This window comes from Pseudoliparis swirei, chromosome 7 (genome assembly GCF_029220125.1).
Source record: "Pseudoliparis swirei isolate HS2019 ecotype Mariana Trench chromosome 7, NWPU_hadal_v1, whole genome shotgun sequence".
Lineage (NCBI taxonomy): Eukaryota > Metazoa > Chordata > Actinopteri > Perciformes > Liparidae > Pseudoliparis > Pseudoliparis swirei.
In genome coordinates this window covers 17,835,127-17,859,873 of record NC_079394.1, presented here as the reverse complement: position 1 = coordinate 17,859,873, position 24,747 = coordinate 17,835,127, and the positions used below count along the sequence as shown (strand labels likewise).

Below are 24,747 nucleotides of genomic sequence, written 5' to 3'. Positions count from 1 at the left end.
CTAAAAAAAGTCATGCCGAACTTTCACCAGCACATTATGTGTGCTACCAGAGGGGAAAGAACGTTGGACCACTGCTATACGCCATTCAAGAGAGGCTACAAGGCTGTCTCTCTCCCTCCGTTCGGCAAATCAGACCATGCCGCCATTTTTCTGCTTCCGGAGTACCGGCAAAAGATCGCGCAGGAAGCGGTAGTGACGAGGAACGTAAAGCGGTGGTCTGACCAATCAGAGGCTGAGCTACAGGACGCTCTGCGTGTCGTCGACTGGGACATGATCCAATCCAGTTCCAGTGACGTCAGCGAGTTTGCGGAAGTTGCAATGAGCCTCATAGCAACGCTAGCGGACACCATCGTCCCCACGGTAAAAGTTAGGGTCTTTCCTAACCAAAAGCCGTGGGTTGATAGATCCATCCGTGAAGCTGTGAACGCCCGTGCTGCTGCCTATAACTCCGGTCTTGTATCCGGCAACATGGACGAGTACAAGGCAGCGGTCTATGGACTGAGGAGGGCGGTGAAGGAAGCCAAGAGGAGGTACCGAGACAGAGTGGAATCACAGATGGAGCAGCGCGACACCAGGCGCCTATGGCAGGGGCTACGGACTATCACAGACTACCAGAGCAGACCCGCGCAATGGTGAGTGCCGTCGCATCCCTAGCGGACGACCTGAAATCATTGTATGCACGGTCTGCGGCTAGCCACAACTGCGCTAGCTCGACTGCTGACAACAACACCGTTAAGCGTAGCCGAGGTGAGTTCTACCGCTGGGGATGAACACACACTCTCTGTGACCGAGCACAGTGTGAGGAGGGCTCTGTTGAGGGTGAACACCAGGAAAGCTGCAGGTCCAGATGGCATATCTGGGCGAGTACTGAAGACCTGTGCTAACCAGCTAGCTCCAGTGTTCACCACAATATTCAACCTCTCCCTGGCTGAGTCCGTGGTCCCCGCCTGCTTCAAGAGATCCACTATTGTCCCTGTGCCCAAGAATGCTTCTCCAGCATGTATGAATGACTACCGATCGATGGCCCTCACCTCGGTGGTCATGAAATGCTTTGAGAGGCTGATAAAGGACTACATCTGCGCCTTCCTCCCTTCCTCCATGGACCCGCTGCAGTTTGCTTATCGCCCAAACAGATCCACGGATGATGCTGTCTCCCAGGTACTGCACACCACACTCTCTCATCTGGACAGCCAGAGGGGGCTATGTGAGACTGCTGTTCATTGATTATAGTTCAGCTTTCAACACCATAGTCCCCTCCAGACTGGCCGGCAAGCTGATTGAGCTGGGACTGAACACCCCCCTGTGTGCTTGGATCCTGGACTTCCTGACCGCCAGGCCACAGGTGGTCAGGGTGGGCAGACACACCTCCAAATCCCTCACCCTGAACACAGGATCCCCCCAGGGTTGCGTCCTCAGCCCCCTACTGTACTCCCTGTACACACATGACTGTGTGGCCAGGTTCAGCTCCAACACCATCATCAAGATGGTGTTGGAGATGGTGCTCTCAGATCATCTTCCCTCATGTTATGCTGTCATCTTTCATCCACCCTTTCCTAGATGGCGCCGCGGACGGCGCCTCGGTGTCTTGGTGCGCGATTCTTGCACCTTCCGCCAAAAAAAGTTCCTCGTTTGTTTGTGAAAACATTCTTTGGCAATAAACCTGTTTCTGATTCTGTTTCTGATTTCTGAAGTTTGCGGATGACACAGTGGTGGTGGGCCTGATCTCCGACAACGACGAGAAGGCCTACCTGGAGGAAGTTGCTGATCTGTCACTCTGGTGCCAGGACAACAGCCTCATCATGAATGTCACCAAAACTAAGGAGCTGATTGTGGACTTTAGGAGGGTACAACAACAGAGGACGTACTCACCACTGGGGATTAACGGGACTACTGTGGAGAGGGTGAGCGGGTATAAATACCTGGGAGTCCACATCACCGAGGATCTGACATGGTCAACGAACACAGACACTCTGGTGAGAAAGGCAAGGCAGCACCTCAGGCAGCTGAGGAAATTTAAAGTTTCCCAGAGGATCCTTCAGTCCTTCTACTCTGGAGCTGTAGAGAGCGTCCTGACAGGAAGCATCACAGCCTGGTTTGGCAACTGCTCCGCTCGGGACAGGAAGGCTCTGCAGAGAGTAGTGCGTTCGGCTGAACGCACTATTGGAACTACACTCCGCACCCTGCAGGACTTGTACACCAGGAGGTGCAGAACCAGAGCCGGCAGGATCATGAAGGATCCTCACCACCCCAACAACAGACTGTTTCAGCTGCTGCGGTCAGGCAGGCGCCTCCGTAGTCACGCTGCAAGAACAGAGAGACTGAGACGGAGTTTCTTTCCTCAGGCCATCAGGACTGTGAACTCCGACCTCACCAGGACCCCCACATAGACCCACACAACTGCCCCTCTTAGGCACACACACACACACACACACACACACACACTTACTGTAAATATTGTGTTGTTTTTTATTGTAAATAGTGTGTACTTGTTGCCCTTGCACATTCCTGCTGAGCATTGCCACTTTCATTTCACTGCACACCCTGTGTGTGTATGTGACAAATAAAACATCTTGAATCTTGAATAATGTCCCAGAGGTGTTCTATCGGGTTTAGGTCAGGTGATTGTGAGGCCATTCAATTGTATCAATCTCTTCATCCTCCAGGTACTGCCTGCATACCCTTGCCACACGGGACCGGGCATTGTCGTGCATCAGGAGGAACCCAGGACCTACTGCACCAGCGTAGGGTCTGACCATGGGTTCAAGGATTTCATCCCGATACCTAATGGCAGTTAGACTGCCGTTCTCTAGCCTGTAGAGGTCTGTGCGTCCCTCCGTGGATATGCCTCCCCAGACCATCACTGACCCACCACCAAACCGATCATGCTGAACAATGTTGCAGGCAGCATAGCATTCTCCTTGGCTTCTCCAGACCCTTTCACGTCTATCACAGGTGCTCAGGGTGAACCTGCTCTCATCTGTGAAAAGCACAGGGCGCCAGTGGCGGACATGCCAATTCTGGTGTTCTATAGCAAATGCCAATCGAGCTCCACGGTGCTGGGCAGTGAGCACAGGGCACACTACAGGACGTCGCGCCCTGAGGCCACCCTCATGAAGTCTGTTTCTGACTGTTTGGGCAGAAACATTCACACCAGTGGCCTGCTGGAGATCATTCTGTAGGGCTTGGGCAGTGCTCAACCTGTTCCACCTTGCACAAAGCAGCAGATATCGGTCCTGCTGATGGGTTGAGGACCTTCTACCGCCCTGTCCAGCCCTCCTAGAGTAACTGCCTGTCTCCTGGAATCTCCTCCATGTTCTGGAGATTGTGCTGGGAGACACATCAAATCTCCTTGCAACGGCACGCGTGGCTGTGCCATCCTGGAGGAGTTGGACAATCTGTGCAACTTCTGTAGGGTTAAGAAATCGCCTCATGCTCCCAGTAGAGATAATGACTCTAGCTAAAGCCAACACTAATGGAAAAACCAGTCAAAGCGATCAAGAGGGAGAAACTTGAAATGGCCTCCACATGCAAAACCAGTCCTATTTTGGGGGTCGTCTCATTGTTGCCCCTCTAGTGCACCTGTTGTTAATTCCATCAACACCAATGCAGCTGAAACTGATTAACAACCCCCTCTGCTACTTAACTGATCAGATAATTATCAAAGAAGTGCAATTGAATTCATGCCATACCCTGATAAAAAAGTGTTCCTTTATTTTTTTGGAGCAGACGATAAGACTTAAAAGATCAGATCACAGGTGAACTCACGGCCGACTCCTTCAAATCAAACCTGTCACACGGCATCCGCTCACATTAAATATTCTTTGGCCTGCTTCATCTTCTTAGTTCATTTATTTTGTATATTTGTTTAATTGTGTTCTTTACTGTGTATTTTACTTTACTCTTCTAAGTGTGTTGTGGCCCCTGTTGTTGTCTGTGATGAGTGAAAGATAAATACACTTTACTTACTTAAATAACAACATCACATCGTAACCCACCTCAATCCAATAATAATCCATCCACAAGAAGCTAACATCAATATGTCGCAACATTAACCAATATTTCTGTCACGCTTAAAACTAAAATAACCCAGTACCCACAATGCTTTGCAAGTCATTCAGGGGACATGTGGGCCCATGAGTCTCCTCCTGTGCAACACTCACAAACTTCACTTAAATGGCTCAATGCAGAGCGTCATGGTCCGATATGAACCCCTATATGAGAATATGTTGTGTAATACAGCCTTGTGTGTGTGTGTGGGGGGGGGGCGGGGCGTGGACATTACAAGTGGCTTTATTTTGTATATAATATCTCAATTATATTCCCTCTCATGGGGTTTAAAGTGCTGAGTTTATGGCAACCTTATCAGCACTTAATGCTATTTGTTTAGATCTCCAGAGGCGTCACCGCGCACGCGCAGAGGCCCCCTTATCGCACCGTATGGCACATTTTGTCCATGTCCCGTAGCGGGGGGGGGGGGGGGGGTTCACACACACACACACACACACACACACACACACACACACTTAAGTGGTCTACAAGAGAAGAGAAGCGGCCCGTCTGGTCCCTCGCAAACACGGCAGCCATGACGTAACGCGTTTAAAGGAACCGCGAGCCAATCACACCGGATAACGAGATTCTATAACAACGTTCAGTTAATCTGCGGTTGCGTAACAGCGGGGGGCACGCATAAATATATATATAAATGTATTTGTATACATATTTATATTATATATTGTTAATGTTTTGTAAACACGGTGCAGCCTCTAAAGGCCTCGGCGGCTCTTCCTGATGAAGAGGAGCCTCCACCTTCCTCTCTGCCCGCCCCCCCCCTGCAGAATGCGCCAGTCCCCCCCCCACCCCCCAGACTGCAGCCCCCCTACAGCTTCGTTACTGCACACAACACACACAGCAGCACATCATACGGGCTCCAGCGGGAAGATGATGTGTTTGTATTTGCACATCTTTATGCACGAACAGGGGGGGGGGGGTATCGGTGAGAAGGTAGAACCAGAACATATGCACAGTGGCCTAGCAGTACATGGCAGACGGTGACAGCCCCCCCCCCCCGTATTGATTCTAGATGGAGACACACAGACACAGTCCTCCCGCTCTTGGTCCTCACCTCCAGCGTGCGGATCTCTTTCTGCGTCAGGTCGTTGGACGTGGCACACTTGGTCCGCAAGCCCTCCAGGCTGGAGATGCTGATGTCGATCATGTTCTGCACCAGCTCGCACTGCTGCAGGGCTGTCTGCGCGCTGAGATGCTGCTGCTCCTCGCCTCTGGTCATCTCCTCGTTCATAGTTTTGAGCAGTGTTTCCTTATTTCCTCCTTTGCACTTCAACAAAAAAAAATTCAAAAGGAAAAATGTATGAAAAGGAAGAAAAAAAATTAAAAGCGCAACAAAAAAAATTAAGAATTCAGAAAATAAAGGTGGAGAAGCCCCGGGAGCAGAGCCGCCTGCGAGCCGCCATGAACACACCGAGCAGAGAGGAAGAGGTGCAGGCTACAGACCGGGCTGCAGCCGGGAGAGAGGAGACTCCATTGCGACAACAACTCCTCCTCGAGGGTCGAACACAACATGGAGCTGCGCAGGCCGCAGCAGCCAGTGGGAGCCCCCGTCCTTTCAAATGGATGTTTAGAAGAAGGAAAAAAGAAAAGAGAAGCAGTTCAGCGCATCATAAGCAGACGTATCGGGGGAGGAGGGAGGGATGGAGAGAGGGAGGAGGAGGGGGAAGCCTGGTGGTTTTAAAGGTGCTGATGGGAGGGTTGGGTGCAGGTACTCCCGGTCTCCCTTGGCAGCAACCAGGTGCATCCCGGTTCGCTCCCACCACAGCGACATGTGTCCTGTCAATCACAGCCCACAGCAACCAGTTGCGGCATCGCATTGCTCAGGCAAGGGATCAGCGTCCAAGTGTGCGGTGGGGCTCACTCAAGGCTCCAAAAATTAAACACTTTTTTTTGTTGAAAGATGTGGCGGGGGGGGGGGGGGGGGGGGGGACCACATGCGTAGGCTATACAAACACTGCGCTCCACATAGCATACTTTTTCTTTTACTTCAAGTACATGCCCTTACAAAGTGTGTACTCTAACTTGCAGGATATATGTGTGTATGTATATATATATACATATATATAATATATATTATATATTATATCTATCTATTACGTCTACTTTTACGGCAACTTATGGAGGACTTAAAATGACTTAAGTATAAATAAATAACCCACACGGCTTCCTGGGGAACGACAGAACATGTAGCAGAACCAGAGGAATATATTTAAAGTCCTATAGAATAAGATACTGTTGTGATTCGTTAGTTATGGCAGTGGCAAATAATCAAACAATAAGAAAAGTCAGTAGGCTTTCTTGGCCATCGGTTCGACACACACCTCCAACATATATCTTACATTTAAGAAATAAAGCCCATTCATTCCCCTCTAAAAAGTTTTTTAAAAATTAAAGGTTAAAATTCATCTAAATATGATTATCAATAAATTCAAAAATCACTGCAAGGACAAAATCAAAAAAGACAAACTCACCTTAGCAATATAAATAGTGTTCCAATACCCCGAAATACCATACGTTGTATACCAGAATGATTCAGAATAGACTAAGATGTTTCATATGCAGTATACTAAAACATGTTTGTTGCAGTAATGCAATGTCAGCGTCTACTTTTACGGCAACTCTGACCCACAATCATTGTAAAGTCCAAATTGAGTGCATATATAGTATATATTACTTTATATTACATTATGTATATATATATATATTATATATATATATTATATATATTATATATATATATAAAGTAATATATACTATATATGCACTCAATTTGGACTTTACAATGATTGTGGGTCAGAGTTGCTATGGAGGACTCAAAATGACTTAAGTATAAATAAATAAATAAATGAATGCATGAATAAATACAAGAATAAATAAATAAATGCTTAAATAAATGTATAAATAAATGCTTAAATAAATGTATAAATAAATACAAGAATACATGTATAAATACAGAAATAAATACAGAAATTAATAAATATAAGTTATAACTCAACAGGACATCATTAAATAAATGTATTTCTACATTTATTTATATCTCTATTTATGTGTCCACACGTATTTCTTCATTTATTTATGTGTGACATTTATGTGTCCGTATATTCAAATGAGCTGGGCGGTCCCAACCTCATTGTTGAACAGGATTGGTCAAGTTGGAGAGCAAGACAGAAGCAATCGATCCCTAGCACTTGGACCTGTAGACGAACAGCGTGTATTATGCATTCTTGTCTGTACATTCTAAATACTACTGTTGTTGAGTCACGGAATGTAATTTAAGGATATTTTCAGCCGAGGAGTTAGTAGTTTAAGCATCAAATTTGTGGTCGGTTTATAGAGATTCAGCCTAATAAGGATATGCGACGGAGATTTGAGGTCCTGCTCGCGGGACCAGTGAGCTCCGGGCCCTCAGCGCGCTGTGTGGCCGCCGAGAGAAGCCTGATCTCGGCAGGACTTTTTGAAATGCTCCGCTGGCTCTGACGTCTCCGTAGCGGCTAAACATGAGATATAATTAGGTTTTGGAGGATCTAAAGAGCACAACGAGTTTATTATTTCCTAAAAGATAACGTTACGTCAATTTGACTGAGGGTTAAGATTCATAACTTCATATTGTAGCGACCCTGGGTCAGGACAGCTACGAGACGTTGTATATTTATTATCGTTTATTCGTAGCCTACGCCAAACAACAGTGAACACCGCAACACATTCTACTCCACTGTAAAGTATTTTACAGTGAATAATTGGAGTAAATTCATGCGCAAGAACAGTTGATGTGGTGACGTCACAAGACCAGAAAGACCGTCCTGCGTCCTCGAGTCTGGACTCCCAAAACCAGACTCACAAGACCAGATTCCAAAGACCAGACTCCAAAAGAACACGAGTCTGTACTCAGTGTTCTTGGAATTGATAAACGGCTGAAGTCAAAAAGCTGTCTAGGCTAACTTCTGCTAACGGTGAGCTGAGCGAGTCAACTTCAGCTTCATGTGCCAGGCAGAAGTAGTAGAGCACAACACACCAGGTGCATCACACTCCTGTGACCAATCATGCTTGAGACAGAGGTTCGGACCGCCCCAGCTCATTTGAATATACGGACACGTAAATGCCACACATAAATAAATGAAGAAATACGTGATTTATTTAAAGATGTCTTGTTGATTTATAACTTATATTCATTCATTCCTGTATTTATTTATTTATTTATACATTTATTTAAGCATTTATTTATTCATTTATACATTTATTTAAGCATTTATTTATTTATTCTTGTATTTATTCATGCATTCATTTATTTATTTATTTATACTTAAGTCCTCCATACGCTTCTTCTTTTAAACTAGAACTGTGTGATAGTTTAGCTTCTTTCTGTCGTCTCACACACGTTTGACAGTGTTGTCCCTGAGACTCCGCCCATACGAACTGGCAAAGTGATCCGATTGGCTGTACGCCGTGACGTATGACGTAGGCTTTTGTTGTGGAGCGCGCCAAAGTGCCCCAGTGGAAGTGCTCGACACCCCGCTCGTCTTTAGCCCATCGTTGAGCTACAGTCACTGGGTACGGGACACACATGGCGTCCACGAATAAAGTGCCGTTACAGGCCAGGAACTTACCGTGGTGAGTTCAAAGACTTCCTCAAACACGGGTTGAATGAAGTTAGCGCTATAGTTAGCTAACTACACCGTGATGCTCGCCGCTGTGTTCAGGCGTGTAATGTAACTTCTACCAGTAAACCGAGACAGTTGAGGGTTAACAAGTTAATGTAACCTTTACTATGCTGACGGTAACACCCTAGTTGTTGTATTAGTTTGTGTATACCGTCAAACGTTATCGTTTCACATACTAGTAATTCGCGTACTTTGGTGACATCATCACAACAATACAGTTACCTGAACCGGAAGTAGTGAAGATACTACACCAATGTTGCAGTCATTAATCATTTGTTTCCATAATTGATGGTCTATTGATGTCTTTCTTCTCCGGGTTGCAGGGTTGAAAAATACCGACCGCAGAAACTTGAAGACCTGATCTCACACAAAGATATTCTGACCACCAGTAAGTACGAGACCGCCCAGCTCACTACAAATGAGGACACATACATGTCACGCTTACATAAATGTCACATATATGTTGGTGTGAAGAAACACGTGTGGACACATAAATAAATGAAGAAATACAGAAATGTAGAATTAGATTTATTTAATGATGTCCTGTTTAGGTATTAAATTGATTTATTCTTGTAATTATTTATTTATTTATACATTTATTTAAGCATTTATGTATTCATTCCTGTATTTATTTAAGCATTTATTTATTTATTATTGTATTTATCTATACATGTACTTATTATTGTATTTATTTTTATATTTATTCATTTATTCCTGTATTTGTTTAAACATTTATTTATTTATTCTTGTATTTACTTATACATTTAAGCATTTATTTATTTATTCCTGTATTTATTTATACATTTAAGCATTTATTGTATTTATTTATACATTTATTTATTTATTCTTGTATTTATTTATTTAAGCATTTATTTATTTATTTATTTATTCCTATATTTATTCATTTATTTATTTATTTATACTTAAGACATTTGAAGTCCTCCATACATGCTGGTCCTGTACCAGTACCTAACAGTGTTACCCAATTCGTGAACAAATTAACAATTAAAAGACTAAATATCTAAACAACAAAGATGAATTTAACTAAAAACTAACAAGAAAAGGCTATTCTAATATATCAAAACATTTAACCTAAACAAGCAAATATTGTCAATAAAATAACTAAATAGTAATATTAAATAAATAGCTATTAAAGGAGGTTCAGTAACCCTTAATGTACATATGTATTTAATACGGTTGTAATCATTATTATTTATTATTATCTCCCTTAATGTTGCTCTCGTCCTCGTTGTTTTTAAGTGAGTAGCGCCACCAGCAGGTGGTTTTCAGACGGTTCCTCGTGTTCATCATCGACCGATCTGCGTGTTTCTTCCAGTCCAGAAGTTCATCAGCGAGGAGAAGCTTCCCCACCTGCTGTTCTACGGGCCGCCCGGGACCGGCAAGACCTCCACCATCCTGGCCTGTGCCAAGCAGCTGTACCAAGAGAAGGAGTTCAACTCCATGGTGCTGGAGGTACGCTCAGGGCTCCGGGTCCAGGGTCCAGTCTCTTTGGGCGTTATTGTAACCACGACAACACGCGGCTCTTCTGATTGGATTACTTGTTGGTTTGCAGCTCAACGCATCAGACGACAGAGGCATCGATGTGGTCCGAGGTCCCATTCTGAGCTTCGCCAGCACCAGGACCATCTTCAAGTAAGACCCCAGACCACGTGACCCCCTGAGGCTCTGTTGTGACCCAGTGCAGCCGTTAGACGTTGACTTGAACCCCTGTCCGCCCTCCAGGAGGGGCTTCAAGCTGGTGATACTGGACGAGGCCGATGCCATGACCCAGGATGCCCAGAATGCATTGCGGCGAGGTAAGCCATCTGCTCACCCCGGGTGGTGCCGCCTGTGAGGAGCAGCCAGACGGCGAGCGCAGCCTGGCTGCTCAGGACGGTGAGACCACGAGGTCTGAAGGATCGTTGAGACGCTTTGTTTTACATTTATACGATTGCGTTCACACACTCGGACGTGGAGTGTCCTGGTGAAGCAACATGAGAGAGGTGAGGATGAGGTGAGGATGAGAAGTGGATGTTCTCCACCATAACTCAAGGGTCAAGTGTCTCTAGGTTTTAAAAGAAGACTTTGAGAGCGTCAGAGCCTTTTCATTTTGGGTTCTGAGGCGCAAAGTTATCTTTCTCCATTGTGAGTTGCTTTGATTTCTAACATGCGTTCCTCCTGCTCCCTCTCTCTCTCTACCTCTCTCTCCCCCCCCCCCCCCTCTCTCTCTTTCAGTGATTGAGAAGTATACAGAGAACACTCGTTTCTGCCTGATTGGTAACTACCTGTCTAAGATCATCCCGGCTCTTCAGTCCCGGTGCACCCGGTTCCGGTTCGGCCCGCTGACCCCGGACCAGATGGTCCCCCGTCTGGAGTACGTGGTGCAGCAGGAGAGGTGAACTCACTTTTATTGATCAGATAGTATCAAATCTAGTCGAGACATTGACGAGGTTATAAATAATGATTTTTATCGTAAATATTAATGTTGTTCTTCTTGTGGCTCAAAGGACGGACAGTTTTATAGCTTCTCTCACCAGCATAACTGTTTTCAGCTGCTCACATAAAAAGGGTTCTCGAGGGTTTTCTACCCCTCCGTTAGTCTACTAAGGCGATAACACAATGTGCCATCAGAACACTGGAGATGGGCCTCTATTCACCTATGTAGAGACTTTATTTAAAAAAAACATCATTTACTATGTAGAGTTTATGATTCATTTAATGTACACTACCGTTCAAAAGTTTGGGATCACTTAGAAATGTCCTTATTTTTCGAAGAAAAGCAGTTTTTTTCAATGAAGATAACATTAAATCAATCAGAAATACACTATACATTGTTAATGTGGTAAATGACTATTCTAGGTGGAAACGTCTGGTTTCTAATGAAATATCTCCATAGGTGTATAGAGGCCCGTTTCCATCAACTATCACTCCAGTGTTCTAATGGTACATTGTGTTTGCTAATCGCCTTAGAAGACTAATGGATGATTAGAAAACCCTTGTGCAATTATGTTAGCACAGCTGAAAACTGTTTTGCTGATGAGAGAAGCTATAAAACTGGCCTTCCTTTGAGCTAGTTGATTATCTGGAGCATCACATTTGTGGGTTCGATAAGACTCAAAATGGCCAGAAAAAAAGAAGTTTCATGTGAAACTCGCCAGTCTATTCTTGTTCTTAGAAATGAAGGCTATTCCATGCGAGAAATTGCAAAGAAACTGAAAATTTCCTACAGCGGTGTGTACTACTCCTTCAGAGAACAGCACAAACGGGCTGTAACCAGAGCAGAAAGAGAAGTGGGAGGCCCGGTGCACAACTCAGCAAGAAGACAAGTACATTAGAGTCTCTAGTTTGAGAAATAGACGCCTCACAGGTCCTCAACTGGCAGCTTCTTTAAATGGTACCCAAAACGCCAGTGTCAACGCCGACAGTGAAGAGGCGACTCGGGATGCTGGCCTTCTAGGCAGAGTGGCAAAGAAAAGCCATATCTGAGACTGGCCAATAAAAAGAAAAGATTGGTATGGGCAAAAGAACACAGGCATTGGACAGAGGAAGATTGGAAAAGGTGTTATGGACAGATGAATCCAAGTTTGAGGTGTTTGGATCACACAGAAGAACATTTGTGAGACGCAGAACAGGTGAAAAGATGCTGGAAGAGTGCCTGACACCATCTGTCAAGCATGGTGGAGGTAATGTGATGGTCTGGGGCTGCTTTGGTGCTGGTAAAGTGGGAGATTTGTACCAGGTAAAGGGATTTTAAATAAGGAAGGCTATCACTCCATTTTGCAACGCCATGCCATACCCTGTGGGCAGCGCTTGATTGGAGCCAATTTCCTCCTCCAACAGGACAATGACCCAAAGCACACCTCCAAATTGTGCAAGAACTATTTAGGGAAGAAGCAGGCAGCTGGTATGCTGTCTGTAATGGAGTGGCCAGCACAGTCACCAGATATCAACCCCATTGAGCTGTTGTGGGAGCAGCTTGACCGTATGGTCCGCAAGAAGTGCCCATCAAGCCAATCCAACCTGTGGCAGGTGCTTCAGGAAGCGTGGGGTGAAATTTCAACAAATTAACAGCTAGAATGCCAAAGGTCTGCAATGCTGTAATTGCTGCAAAAGGAGCATTCATCGACGAAAGCAAAGTTTTAAGAAAAAAAATTAATACTTCAAATACAAATCATTATTTCTAACCTTGTCAATGTCTTGACTATATTTTCTATACATTTTGCAACTCATTTGATAAATAAAAGTGAGTTTTCATGAAAAACACGAAATTGTCTGGGTGATCCCAAACTTTTGAACGGTAGTGTATCTTCATTGATAAATACGTGACCCCTAACTTTTGGTCCGTGTATTTCTTTGCTGCCATCAGCGAAAATTTGAAGAATCCATCAATGACGTTAATAACGTTCTTGATTTGACGATATTAAAAGTATTCGTGCTGGATGGATTCATCTTTTCCTTTGATGTGGCTCTATTTGAAAGAGATGTTTGTGTGGCAGCATTGACATCAACCCCGGGGGCATGAAGGCCATCGTGACCTTGTCCTCGGGCGACATGAGGAGGTCGCTCAACATACTACAGGTACGTTGCCTCATGGAGGTGTTTCACACACACTGATTCCTACATCACTGGTAGAGCTGCAGTGTGTCGTGTAGAGGACTAACGTGTGTGTGTGTGTGGGGTCAGAGCACCAGCATGGCATACGGGAAGGTGACGGAGGAGACGGTGTACACCTGCACGGGTCACCCATTGCGCTCCGACATCGCCAACATCCTGGACTGGTGCCTCAACAAGGACTTCACCTCGGCCTACAAGCGTATCCTCCACATCATCTCCTTAGATCATCTGTGATTAGATAATCTGTATTTAGATCATATATATTTAGATAATCTATATTTATGTTCCCTCTAGTTGCAGCAACGCGTGCTCTGCATGGTTTCACATGATGTTTTTGCAGATTTCATTGTCTACGTTTGTTTAACTCCTGGTGCTCAGAAATCCTGCAGCTGAAGGTGCTAAAGGGTTTGGCCCTGAACGACATCATCACCGAGGTTCACCTGCTCGTACACAGAGGTGGGGGGGGGGGGGGGTTATCGGTGTGTTTTTAAATGGTTGTGTGTGAGTGTTTACATGTGTGTACATGTTGACTCATTACTTTACTGTTTCTAGGAGGAGAACCTCCAGTTCTTTATTTTGATTCTCTCTCTTCGTAATGTTTAAGATGAATCTGAGGTGGTTGTTGTTGTTTATCCCTCCACCACTTGAGTTTGTTGAACTTTTTATTTATTTATTCATTTTCCAGTGGACTTTCCTCAGGCTATCCGGATTGGTCTGCTCATCAAGTTGGCCGACATCGAGTACGTGAGATCACTTTAACTAATAATAACCAAACAACGGGTAAACAAGCAACGGGTCGTGAAGCCTCATCGAGTGCCGCCTCCTCTCCTCAGGCACCGGCTCGCCTCAGGGACCAATGAGAAGATCCAGCTGAGCTCCATGGTGGCAGCGTTCCAGAGCGTCAGAGAGCTGGTGGTCAGTGAGGCGTCCTAGAGGAGCTGACTCATCACTCCTTCATGATGGAGAGAAGCTGTTCATCACGACTCTTCATGATGAGAGAGAAGTCGCCACGTGAGGGCTGACCACCACGATGCACCGCCAAGAAACACATCGGTCCCTCACACAAATGAGAAGATTGTTACTAACGAAGACAACGAGATCATTTGGGCAACTTGTAAAGTGTAGCTGTAGGAGCCCGGTCAAGTGGCTAAAATACATCAAAGAAAACATCTCAGACGTGTTTTGAATGTTTAATAAAACTATTTCCTATATTTCCAGTTTGTTATCTTTTCTATTAACATTAATATGTGCAGTAGTAGGATGTATTCATGCTAAACACAAATTAGAAACATGTATACAGTTGATATTTACACAATAAATTAATAGTATAAAATTGTGATATTCAAGTCGGATAAGCACGTGAACATTATATTATTATATCATCTTACAATAGTGCAAAGAAGGAACTCCTTAAAGGAAATGCATCTAAAATGATATGAAGGTAAAGATGTGAAGACTGCTCTACGGGCAAACCAATGAGGTTTGTGTTGTACGGTATGATGAGACGTTGCTGTTCCTCACGCCTCCCAGTCCTCCTCCTCGTGGCAGCAGGTGTTGAGGCGGTCGGCGATGTTCCTGTAGGTCAGGTACTGGAGGATCCTCTTGGGGAGGGGGAGGGGCTCCATCTGGTGCGTGGACACCGAGTGGCGCAGGATGGAGCGGCACAGGTGGCTCAGGCTGGGCACCGTCTGGGGAGCCCGCCAGAACCTCACATGGCCATCCCTGGTTCTGGGGGGGGGGGGGGGTTAGTTACACTACCGATCAAAAGTTTGGGGTCACTTAGAAATGTCCTTTATTTAACATTAAATGAATCATAAACTCGACATACTCTGGTGTTTAATGAAGTCTCTACATAGGTGTATAGAGGCCCATCTCCAGTGTTCTGATGGTACATTATGTTATCGCCTCAGAAGACTAACGGAGGGGTAGAAAACCCTGAAAATCCTTTTTATGTGAGCGCAGCTGAAAACAGTTATGTTGGTGAGAGAAGCTATAAAACTGGCCTTCCTTTGAGCCACAAGAACATAAAAAAAATTATGAATCAATTAGCAAAATGGTCAGTTGTTGAGCAGTAAAATAAATGTCAATGTTTCCTAAAATAACTGTTACGTCACCGTCTCTTAACTTTTAGTTTCTTTGAACTCGTCTTGTTCTGTGTTTTTTTGTTTCTTGGAGCTTGTGACTGTCCCCCTCTGACTGACTGCATTGTGTATAAAGCCCCTTGAGTAGTGGGAGGAGTTTCATATTCACATAACCTCAGTGAGTGTTGTGTGTTCATCGTTCACCCCGTGGCGACCACGCCCCCCTTGGGGTGGTATTTGCAGCAGAGTCCGTTGGCGTCCCGGTCCACCTTGGTCTGCATCTCCATCCCCTTCTGGCCCGGCTCCCAGACCCGCAGAGCTCTGCAAGAACCCAACACCCCCCCGCCTGTCATCATGTGACCCCGAGACCACGCTACAGAGAACAAAAACAAGATGGCCACCGCTCCTCACCGGTCGTCCGTCACCATCGCCAGGTGCAAACCGTTGGGGGAGAACTGGATCGCCGAGATCTGGTTCTGACCGTAATCTTCAAAGTAGTCCCTGTGAGGGAAGGAAACATTGGGAGGTTTAAGAACAACATTGTGTACGCCGACGGCTTTAAGTAAAAGATCCACGTTAAATAGAAACAAGGAAACAGACTGCAAGAGGCCTAGGACACAGGAAGGACAGGCTGCACTAGGCGTAGGACACAAGGACAGGTGCATGAGGTGTGAGCGGAGGAGACAGCGTAGGATGCGGTAGGATGCGTTATGTCACAGTTTTTTTTTTTTTATAGTTGCCCTACAGAACCAGAGACGTGTTTACTGTCTTCTGTGTAATCAGAGATGCATTTCCCACCAGAGTTGGGGACATTCGTTTCAATGTCAACTTACACGAACGTGGCCAGCTTCTCCGCCGTGTACGGGTCCCAGAGGTCGACCCACCAGCTGGAGCCGCTGAAGGCCGCCGTGGCGAGCAGCGCCCCGTCGGGGGAGAAGTCGCAGGACGAGAGCAGGTACAGGGTCTTGTGGATCCCCCCCGCCAGGTTCCTGATGAACGTGTAGGACCGCAGGCTCCACAGACACACCATCTGAGGAGGACCACAGGAGAGTCTTCTGGAGGCCAGGCTGTGGGACGGAGGGTTAAGTCTGCCCTGCGCTGGGGACAGCAGGCGCTGTGTTTGACTCGGTGAACGTCAACACTTTAATGTGTTGACGTGATCTTAAAGTCTGTTGCTCAGCTGGCCGGCTCGTCTTCACAGTGAGGTGTCACATGATCAGTCTGAAGGGAGTGGGCGGAGCTACCCGGAGCGCCACAGAATCAGACTGATCAACTTCGTACTGGGTCGAGAGCGATAAGGAACGGCTCTTAAAGCCAGACGCAGCTTCGTTAAACTCATCGAGACCGTCAGTTGAATTCTTCACACATGTTTGCAATTTTAAAATAAATTGCGTCTTCTTTTTGTTCTTATTATTTTATAGGTTCAGTTCTGAGAACTAATCGATCAATCGTCTTTTTAAGTGAAAGGTTGAGGCTGTGGAACATCAGCGTGGGACCAGAAGCTTACAGAGGATTAAATTCTTCACAACTGTTTGCAAAGTGAAAGATCAGCGAGGTCAAGCTGAGGAGGAAGAGAATAAAACACCCGTTGAGTCATCACTGCCCTGGAAATAAATTAATGTTTGATAAGTGGCCTGGAAGAGTTGAGAATAAAATGGTGGTAAGAATGAATACATATAATTGTTATAGTTTAATATGGAGGATGATGACTTGTGTGTTTGTGTCCTCGTCTGATTGTTCGTAGAGTTGGTTGCTATGGTGATATGTAACTTTTATTTATTTTTAGTTGTCTGGTAACGTGTAACTTTTACTACTTAAAGTAAAATGATTGCTGTGACTGTTTTATATTTAACCCTTGTGTTGCCTTCGGGTCATTTTGACCCGATTCAATATTTAACCCTCCTGCCGCCTTCGGGTCAATTTGACCCGATTCAATGTTTAATGTCGGTGTTCTTTCGGGAGTCAACAAACAAACATAAAGTACCTCACACTTAAACTTGGAAAACAATATTAATTCTAATAATTTTCTGGAGATTTTAATAGCTGGGGTCATATTGACCTCATGAGTAAAATATGTTAGTAAATATAAAGGTAACAGGAGGGTTAAACATTGAATCGGGTCAAATTGACCCGAAGGCGACACAAGGGTTAAAGAATATCACTCGAGGTCCGACGAAATCACAAAGTTGTGCAAGAAAAACACAAAGAAATGTTTGTGTCTTTTGCGCGTGTGTTGCCGTGGAGACGGAGGTGGAGACAGAAAGAGGAGTTTTGTGTTGTCAGACAGACGGAGACTCAGTGGAGCGAATGATTCATCTACACGCAGATAAATACACATAAATATAATAAAATAAAGTTTAAAATTCTGTTTTGAAGGTCGGGCTTTGACCTTCAATACGAAAACAACACACTTCAACAAAAGACACACACACACACACACTCACTCGGTCAAATCTGCCGACGGATGCGATCATGCTGCAGTCAGACGACACGCAGCAGCAGCTGATCCAGTCCTTATGGCCGGAGAGCACCTGGACCTTCTTACCTGAGGAGAGACACACAGTCCACCATCAGAACCTTCACATCATCAGATCCTCCACTGGGAACGGGACGGAACAGACATAAATACAAGGTTCAACAAACTCTAGTTGTGGAGGGATAAACAACAACAACAACAACCTCAGATTCATCTTAAACATTACGAAGAAAGGAAATAATCAAAATAAATAACGTGAGGTTCTCCTCCTAGACAGAGTGAAGTAATGAGAGTCAACATGTAAACACACACACGTAAAAACACACAGGTATAAACACACATGAAAAAAACACACACCCATGTAAAGACACACACACGTAAAAACACACACACACACATGTAAAAACACACATGTATAAACACAGGAGATATGGCGCCGTACGTGATGGCCGCTGTGTTGCGAGCTCCCGGATTTTGTAGCAGTTTTTTTATATTTATTCTTCTTATTGCGACTATTTTTGCACAAAACGTTAGCAGCCGGTTAACGTACGACAGATGCACACTTCTGGAGATTGGATCGGCAGTTGCTCGCCGCCTACCAGAGTTTTTCAACTCTTACTCGGACGTCCCGCCAGGAACAGTAGCGGAACTATCTCCGTCCATTTTAGGCGCGATCTCACGCAAACGTCGCCGACGGAGGGGGAAGCGAGCTGGCGTGCTGGTTAGGCTGAGACGTCGAGCCAATCGACCCCCACTACCCACCATTTTACTGGCAAATGTACAGTCTTTGGACAATAAGCTATGCGAGCTACAGGCTCGTATTCAATTCCACCGGGAAACTAAGGACAACTGCATCATCTGCCTTACGGAGACATGGATGTCGGAGGATGTTGCCGACTCAGCCATCGAACCGGCGGGATTTTCCGTCCACCGCGCGGACAGAACAAAGACTCTCTCTGGTAAAGATCGTGGAGGGGGGGTATGTCTCATGATAAACAGATCTTGGTGCAACCAAAGTCATGTACATACTCTCAAGTCGTTCTGTTCCCCGGACCTGGAGTACCTAATGCTCTTGTGTCGACCATTCTGGCTACCGCGGGAGTTTACAGCAGTCACCGTAACTGCTGTGTACATTCCGCCTCAAGCTAACACGGACATAGCGCTGAAGGAACTCTACGGGGCGATCAGCGAGCAGGAGTCGCACACCGAGGCTGCTTTTATTGTGGCGGGGACTTCAACAAAGCGAACCTGAAGAAAGTTCTCGAAGTTTTACCAACACATAAAAGCAACACGCGGGGAGCGGATTCTAGACCACTGCTACACTCCTTCCGGATGGATACAAAGCCTCCTCCGCCCACCGTTCGGCAAATCGGACCACCGCTCCATCCAACTACTCCCGCCTACAGGCAGAGGCTTAAGCAGCAACCAATCGCTGTGAAGGAAGTGCAACGCTGGTCGGACCAATCGGAGTCTATGCTACAGGACTGTTTTGAACGTGCGGACTGGGATATGTTCAGGGTCGCGTCGGACAACAACGTCAGTGAGTACGCGTCCTCAGTCACCGGGTTCATCAAGAAATGCATAGATGACGTTGTTCCTACCAAGTCGGTTCGGATTTATCCCAACCAGAAACCGTGGATAAATGGCGATGTTCGCGCTGCACGCACGCGTAACACCGCCTTTGACTCCGGGAATATGGCGGAATACAAAGAGCCCGCTACGACCTCCGTAAGACCATCGGCTCTGCCAAGCGGGAGTTCAGGAACAAGGTGGAGGAGAAGCTCAAGAGCCATGACGTGAGAGGTGTGTGGAAGGGCTACAGACAATCACGGACTTCAGAGGAGAACCAGCGGTGAAGAGAACTCCTCTACCTCCTCCCAGGCGAGCTAAATACATTCTTTGCTCGGTTCGACGTGAACGGCAGCCCGCCGAAGGCAGCGCCGCCCGAGGAGACCAGCCTGCTGATCATCTCAGAGGCTGACGTGGACAGACCCTTCAAGCGGGTGGACATCCGGAAGGCAGCAGGTCCCGACCACATCCCGGGCGCGCCTCAGAGCATGTGCAGACCAGTTGGCAGGAGTCTTCGCAGACATCTTCAACCTCTCCTGTCCCAGGCTGTTGTTCCTGAGAGCTTCAAGATGTCCACCATTGTGCCTGTCCCCAAACACCCCAAGGTAACCTGCCTGAATGACTGGAGACCCGTAGCCCTCACCTCGATTGTCAGTAAATGCTTGAGAGGTTGGTCAAGGACTTCATTTGTTCCATGTTGCCTGCCACGCTGGACCCATGGCAATTTGCATATCGTCAAAACAGATCCACCGACGACGCAATTGCCATGGCACTTCACACCGCCCTTTCCCACCTGGAGGAGGAACTGTTGTGCGAATGCTGGTTGTGGACTACAGCTCAGCGTTCAACACTATTGTTCCCGCCAAGCTCGACACCAAGCTCAGAGGTCTAGGCCTGCACTCTACCATGTGCAGCTGGATACTGGACTTCCTGTCGGGCGCCGCCAGGTGGTGAGGATGGGCGGTACCACCTCAGAGCCGCTGACCCTCAACACGGGAGCCCCTCAGGGATGCGTGTTGAGCCCTCTCCTGTACACCCACGACTGCACGGCCATGCACAGCTCCAACGTCATCATCAAGTTTGCTGACGACACAACAGTGTTGGGGCTGATCACCGGCACGACGAGACAGCCTACAGGGAGGAGGTTGGATCACTGGTACAGTGGGGCCAGGAGAACAGCCTCGTCCTCAACGTCAAGAAGACCAAGGAGCTGATCGTGGACTACAGGAAGCGGAGAGGAGAGCACACCCCATCTCCATAGACGGAGTTGCAGTAGAGAGGTCAGCAGCTTCAAGTTCCTCGGCGTGCACATCTCCGAGGACCTCACATGGACCACGCACACCACTCACGTGGTGAAAAGGGCCCAACAACGCCTGTATTTCCTTAGGCGACTGAGGAAATTCAACATGGCCCCGCATCCTCAGAACATTCTACACCAGTACCATCGAGAGTGTTCTGACAGGTTGCATCACCGTCTGGTACGGGAACTGCACCGCCCTGGAGCGTAGGGCACTACAGAGGGTGGTGCGGTCGGCACAGTACATCGTTGGAGGTGAGCTTCCTCCATCCTGGACATATACACCAAGCGGTGCGTGGCCAGGGCCAAACGGATGCTGAAAGACAATAACCACCCCGCCACAAACTGTTCACCCTTCTACCGTCAGGCAGGCGATACCGCAGTATCAAGTGCCGCACAAACAGACTGAGGGACAGCTTCTTCAGTCAGGCCATCAGGCTGCTGAACAAGGACTGAGACCCTCATTAACACTACACACCAGAACATATTCTGTGAATATCTATGGCCATGGTGTATATTTTATTACATTGTTTATATATATATATATTGTATATATATATTGTATGTATATACATATATATATATATATAGTCTCAAAAAAGTGTATATTTTATTACATTGTTTTATATATATATATTGTCATGATGTATATTCTATTACACTGTTTTATATATATATTGTTAATACTTTCTTCTTTTTTGTGTGTGGATATTGTATAGTTTATTCTCATTCTTATTCTTTTTTTAGTCTGCTACTGCTGTCGGGTGTTTTGCACATAAGAATTTCACGAACCGATTATACTTGTATAAAAGGGGATGTGACAATAAAAACTTGAAACTTGAAACTTGAAACACACACACATGAAAAAAACACACACCCATGTAAAGACACACACACACATGTAAAAACACACATGTAAAGACACACACACACACACACGTATAAACACACACACACACATGAAAAAAACACACACCCATGTAAAGACACACACACGTAAAAACACAGCAGAATAAATGAGGTCTGAACATCTGAACCTGCTCGTCGGCCATTGTTCAGATGTTCCTCCAATCAGCAGCCTCGGTTCAGTCACAGCACGCTTTCACTCTCAGGTCTGCTGAGCCGTGACACCAGTTGGGCAACAGGTGAGACAGCAATGGCTTTAATGGTTGACCGGGGTGCGTTCAGGGACGCTCGGACCTTTGACAGCTTGGTCCACCAACAACTGGCACATGCTCGATGTGCGTTGGTTACTTCATGAGTTAGAATCTGAGCTTAAAGACGTCTCTCAGGACATTAGTGTAAGACTGCTCGACAGACGATCACCGTCAGGTCTCAAGAGGACAACGTCGGGTCAGGGTTAGCATCGTGTAGCATCATGACGCTACACACACTAGTGTGTGTGAGTTGCATTTTGATGAGTAAACTCCCAAGAGTCATGTCTGTGGAGTGTCTGTGAACGCCACTCAAGATGATGTTCAATCAAGAGGGGAGGTAAAAACATTAACCACACACACACACCTAAACACCACACACACACACACACACACCTAAACACCACACACACACACCTAAACACCACACACACACACACACACCTAAACACCACACACACACACACACACACCTAAACACACACCTTTCTGAGCCAGGTCCCAGATCCTCAGCGTCTTGTCCCTGGAGGTGGATATGAGTGTGAGGGTCCCGTTCTGGGGGAACACGAGGTCCCTGACGACGCCCTCGTGGCCGTGGAGGTCAAACACAGCGTCGCCTGAAACGCAACACAAATAGTTTCTTCTTCTTCAATCTGAACACAGCGACAGCGACATCGTCTTCACCGGCGGAGATGGGGCGCTCACCCGTTAACACGTTCCAGATCTTGATCACCCCGTTCTCCAGGCCCGTGGCCAGCAGCAGGCTGGTGGTGCCTTTCGGGGGTTTCGGAGCCGCCGGCGCCCCCGCGGCGAGTTTTGGGGGTCTGGGTCCGAAGGCGAGGCCCCACACCGGGTGACCACAGCTGAAGCTCTTGTCTCCGCGGTCGGTGTCTCCGTCCTGGCTGTCTCTGTGGGGAGAGGAGCATCATGGTGAACGCTGGAGGGATGGAGCTGTGGTGGAGTGATGATGCCTTTGAGTGCCGCTGGAAACCCACGTAAACAACAGAGAGGTTAAGACCACCAGAGGGATTCATGTCTTTGGTTCCAGCCGGGGCTTCACTCACCATATATTCACTACACACTAAGATCTGCACAACACTCACACTACAATGAAATGCCCACCAGTCAAATTCATCTTCTACTTTGTTTTATTGATCATTTTATGTGATTTATGTCAAATTAATTTCAGTTAAAATAAGAGAGTAGGGAGGCAGAGATCACTTGTAATTCTACATCATTGTGTATATTAAATTATTTAAGAGGCTCTGGCTTCTTCACACAATGTAATCACATGTGCATTCTTAATATTAAATCACTATTCTATTGTTTAATATCTCAGTTATCATCATTACATTTAAATTAAAAACAGCTCAGTCATTTGATTCACTTTTGATTCTCACTTATTCATTTATGACATTTTTTTTTTTAAATCCAACTTAATATAACTCATTTCAACAGGAGCAACATTTATCTTATTTACAATTCATGCAGAGCATGTTTTTATTTATTTATAAAGAGTTCAAAAGAGTATTGTTTTAATATATGACATAAGGTGAACAAAGTGCACAGCGTATTATGTTCGATATTAATAGACACTTTAAATAATTAATTAATAAATAATTAAATATTTAATTCAGCTATTACATTATGAATACATATATTTGAAACTCGAAACCTTGTGATTTAACGCTTTAAACCAGCACTTAAAAACAGTTTATATATATTGTTAATTTTAAATAACTTTATATTGCTAAATGTAATGACCCCATTTCATAAAGCCACTTTTAACCACAAAGACAATAACGACTAAACATGTCTTTATCTGGTATTTCAGGATGAATAGACTCACCTCGTTGACTCATCTATCAGCTGTTTGTTTGCGCAATGTTTTGTTTATTTGCGTCAGTCGTTGCGTCATTTTATTATGGACAAATGTGTAACTATAAAGTTAACTGTGTCACTCTTTAACTTCAGTTACAACGGGTCCGGTAGTTAAGTCCGTCTTTAACGCCGATTAAACAGCCACCATGTTTACCCCTGTGAACACTGGAATGTCCGAGCGACACGTGAACGCGTCGCGGGTGCATTAACTACAACAACGTACTCGGAGTCCAGCGGCCAGGCGACCACCCACACGATGCCGTGGCCCATGGACCAGGCGAACCACGCGCCGTCCGGGGAGAAGTCCACGCTCCACGTCTCGCAGCCCGCGCGGCCCTCCAGGGACGGCGGCCGCCGGGTCTTCAGCTCCAGCACCAGAGCCGGGTCGGCCGCTGGAAGAGGACGACACGGAGTCAGCGGCGGGAGCCGGACTCGGATCCCTGGAGTCCGGCTCCAACTGACATCTATAAATGATGACGTCACTCACCTGTCTGCTCCGCGTTGGTTCCGGTGGAGCACATCGTTACACCTCCTTCACATACTGCGCGTTAACTTCCGGAATGCGTCCTCTCCGCGAGGCCGTCCATCGAGAAAAGGCGACGGTTGTGTCCGCAGCGCGAGAAGGAGGGAGAGAAGGAGGGAGGGGGCGAGAGAGAGAGAGAGAGATGTGTTGCGATGCGATGTGAAAAATGTCGGAGAAACAAACCGTTCAGCCCACTTCCGGTTCGTCCCGAGTTCTTTTTTCTCGCGCGCTACGATTGGCTGTAACGTTACCCAACGTCTTTATGACGTAGCCTCTAAGGCCCGCAGGCCACGCCTCCCTCATTAACTTATAAGGGTTACGATCCCGATGGCTTCCGCTGGTGATTAAAACTGTCGTGCGGTGACGTCGTCATATAATTTTTTTCATGAGATCCCAATATTACTTTCATTATATTTTTTTAAATGT

The 24,747-nt window shown here is 46.1% G+C and overlaps 3 protein-coding genes across 3 annotated transcripts in view; 1 reads left to right on the top strand and 2 right to left on the bottom strand.

The window, feature by feature from the left end:
* Nucleotides 1-5,665, bottom strand: part of ksr2 (kinase suppressor of ras 2) — an 89,703-nt gene extending 84,038 nt beyond the window's left edge. Inside the window, exons 1-2 of the mRNA XM_056419209.1 lie at nucleotides 5,480-5,665; nucleotides 5,123-5,335 (exon numbers count right to left, since the gene is read on the bottom strand). Of these exons, the coding sequence (XP_056275184.1) occupies nucleotides 5,123-5,299 (177 nt within the window). The 5' untranslated portion in view covers nucleotides 5,300-5,335; nucleotides 5,480-5,665. The remainder of the gene's footprint in view (nucleotides 1-5,122; nucleotides 5,336-5,479) is intronic.
* Nucleotides 5,666-8,547: 2,882 nt separating this feature from the next.
* Nucleotides 8,548-14,551, top strand: rfc5 (replication factor C (activator 1) 5). The gene is made up of 11 exons (XM_056418542.1): nucleotides 8,548-8,676; nucleotides 9,050-9,114; nucleotides 10,063-10,199; nucleotides 10,300-10,379; nucleotides 10,470-10,543; nucleotides 10,962-11,121; nucleotides 13,223-13,304; nucleotides 13,410-13,539; nucleotides 13,719-13,796; nucleotides 14,026-14,080; nucleotides 14,174-14,551. The coding sequence occupies exons 1-11, from the start codon at nucleotides 8,630-8,632 to the stop codon at nucleotides 14,271-14,273; spliced, it is 1,008 nt and encodes a 335-aa protein (XP_056274517.1). The 5' UTR covers nucleotides 8,548-8,629; the 3' UTR covers nucleotides 14,274-14,551.
* On the bottom strand, nucleotides 14,517-24,633 carry wsb2 (WD repeat and SOCS box containing 2). Its single transcript, XM_056418540.1, has 9 exons — nucleotides 24,286-24,633; nucleotides 24,022-24,190; nucleotides 22,623-22,825; nucleotides 22,403-22,534; nucleotides 17,866-17,966; nucleotides 16,255-16,451; nucleotides 15,833-15,922; nucleotides 15,626-15,742; nucleotides 14,517-15,068 (listed from the first exon to the last, which is right to left on the bottom strand). The coding sequence occupies exons 1-9, from the start codon at nucleotides 24,317-24,319 to the stop codon at nucleotides 14,858-14,860; spliced, it is 1,254 nt and encodes a 417-aa protein (XP_056274515.1). The 5' UTR covers nucleotides 24,320-24,633; the 3' UTR covers nucleotides 14,517-14,857.
* Nucleotides 24,634-24,747: the final 114 nt, after the last annotated feature.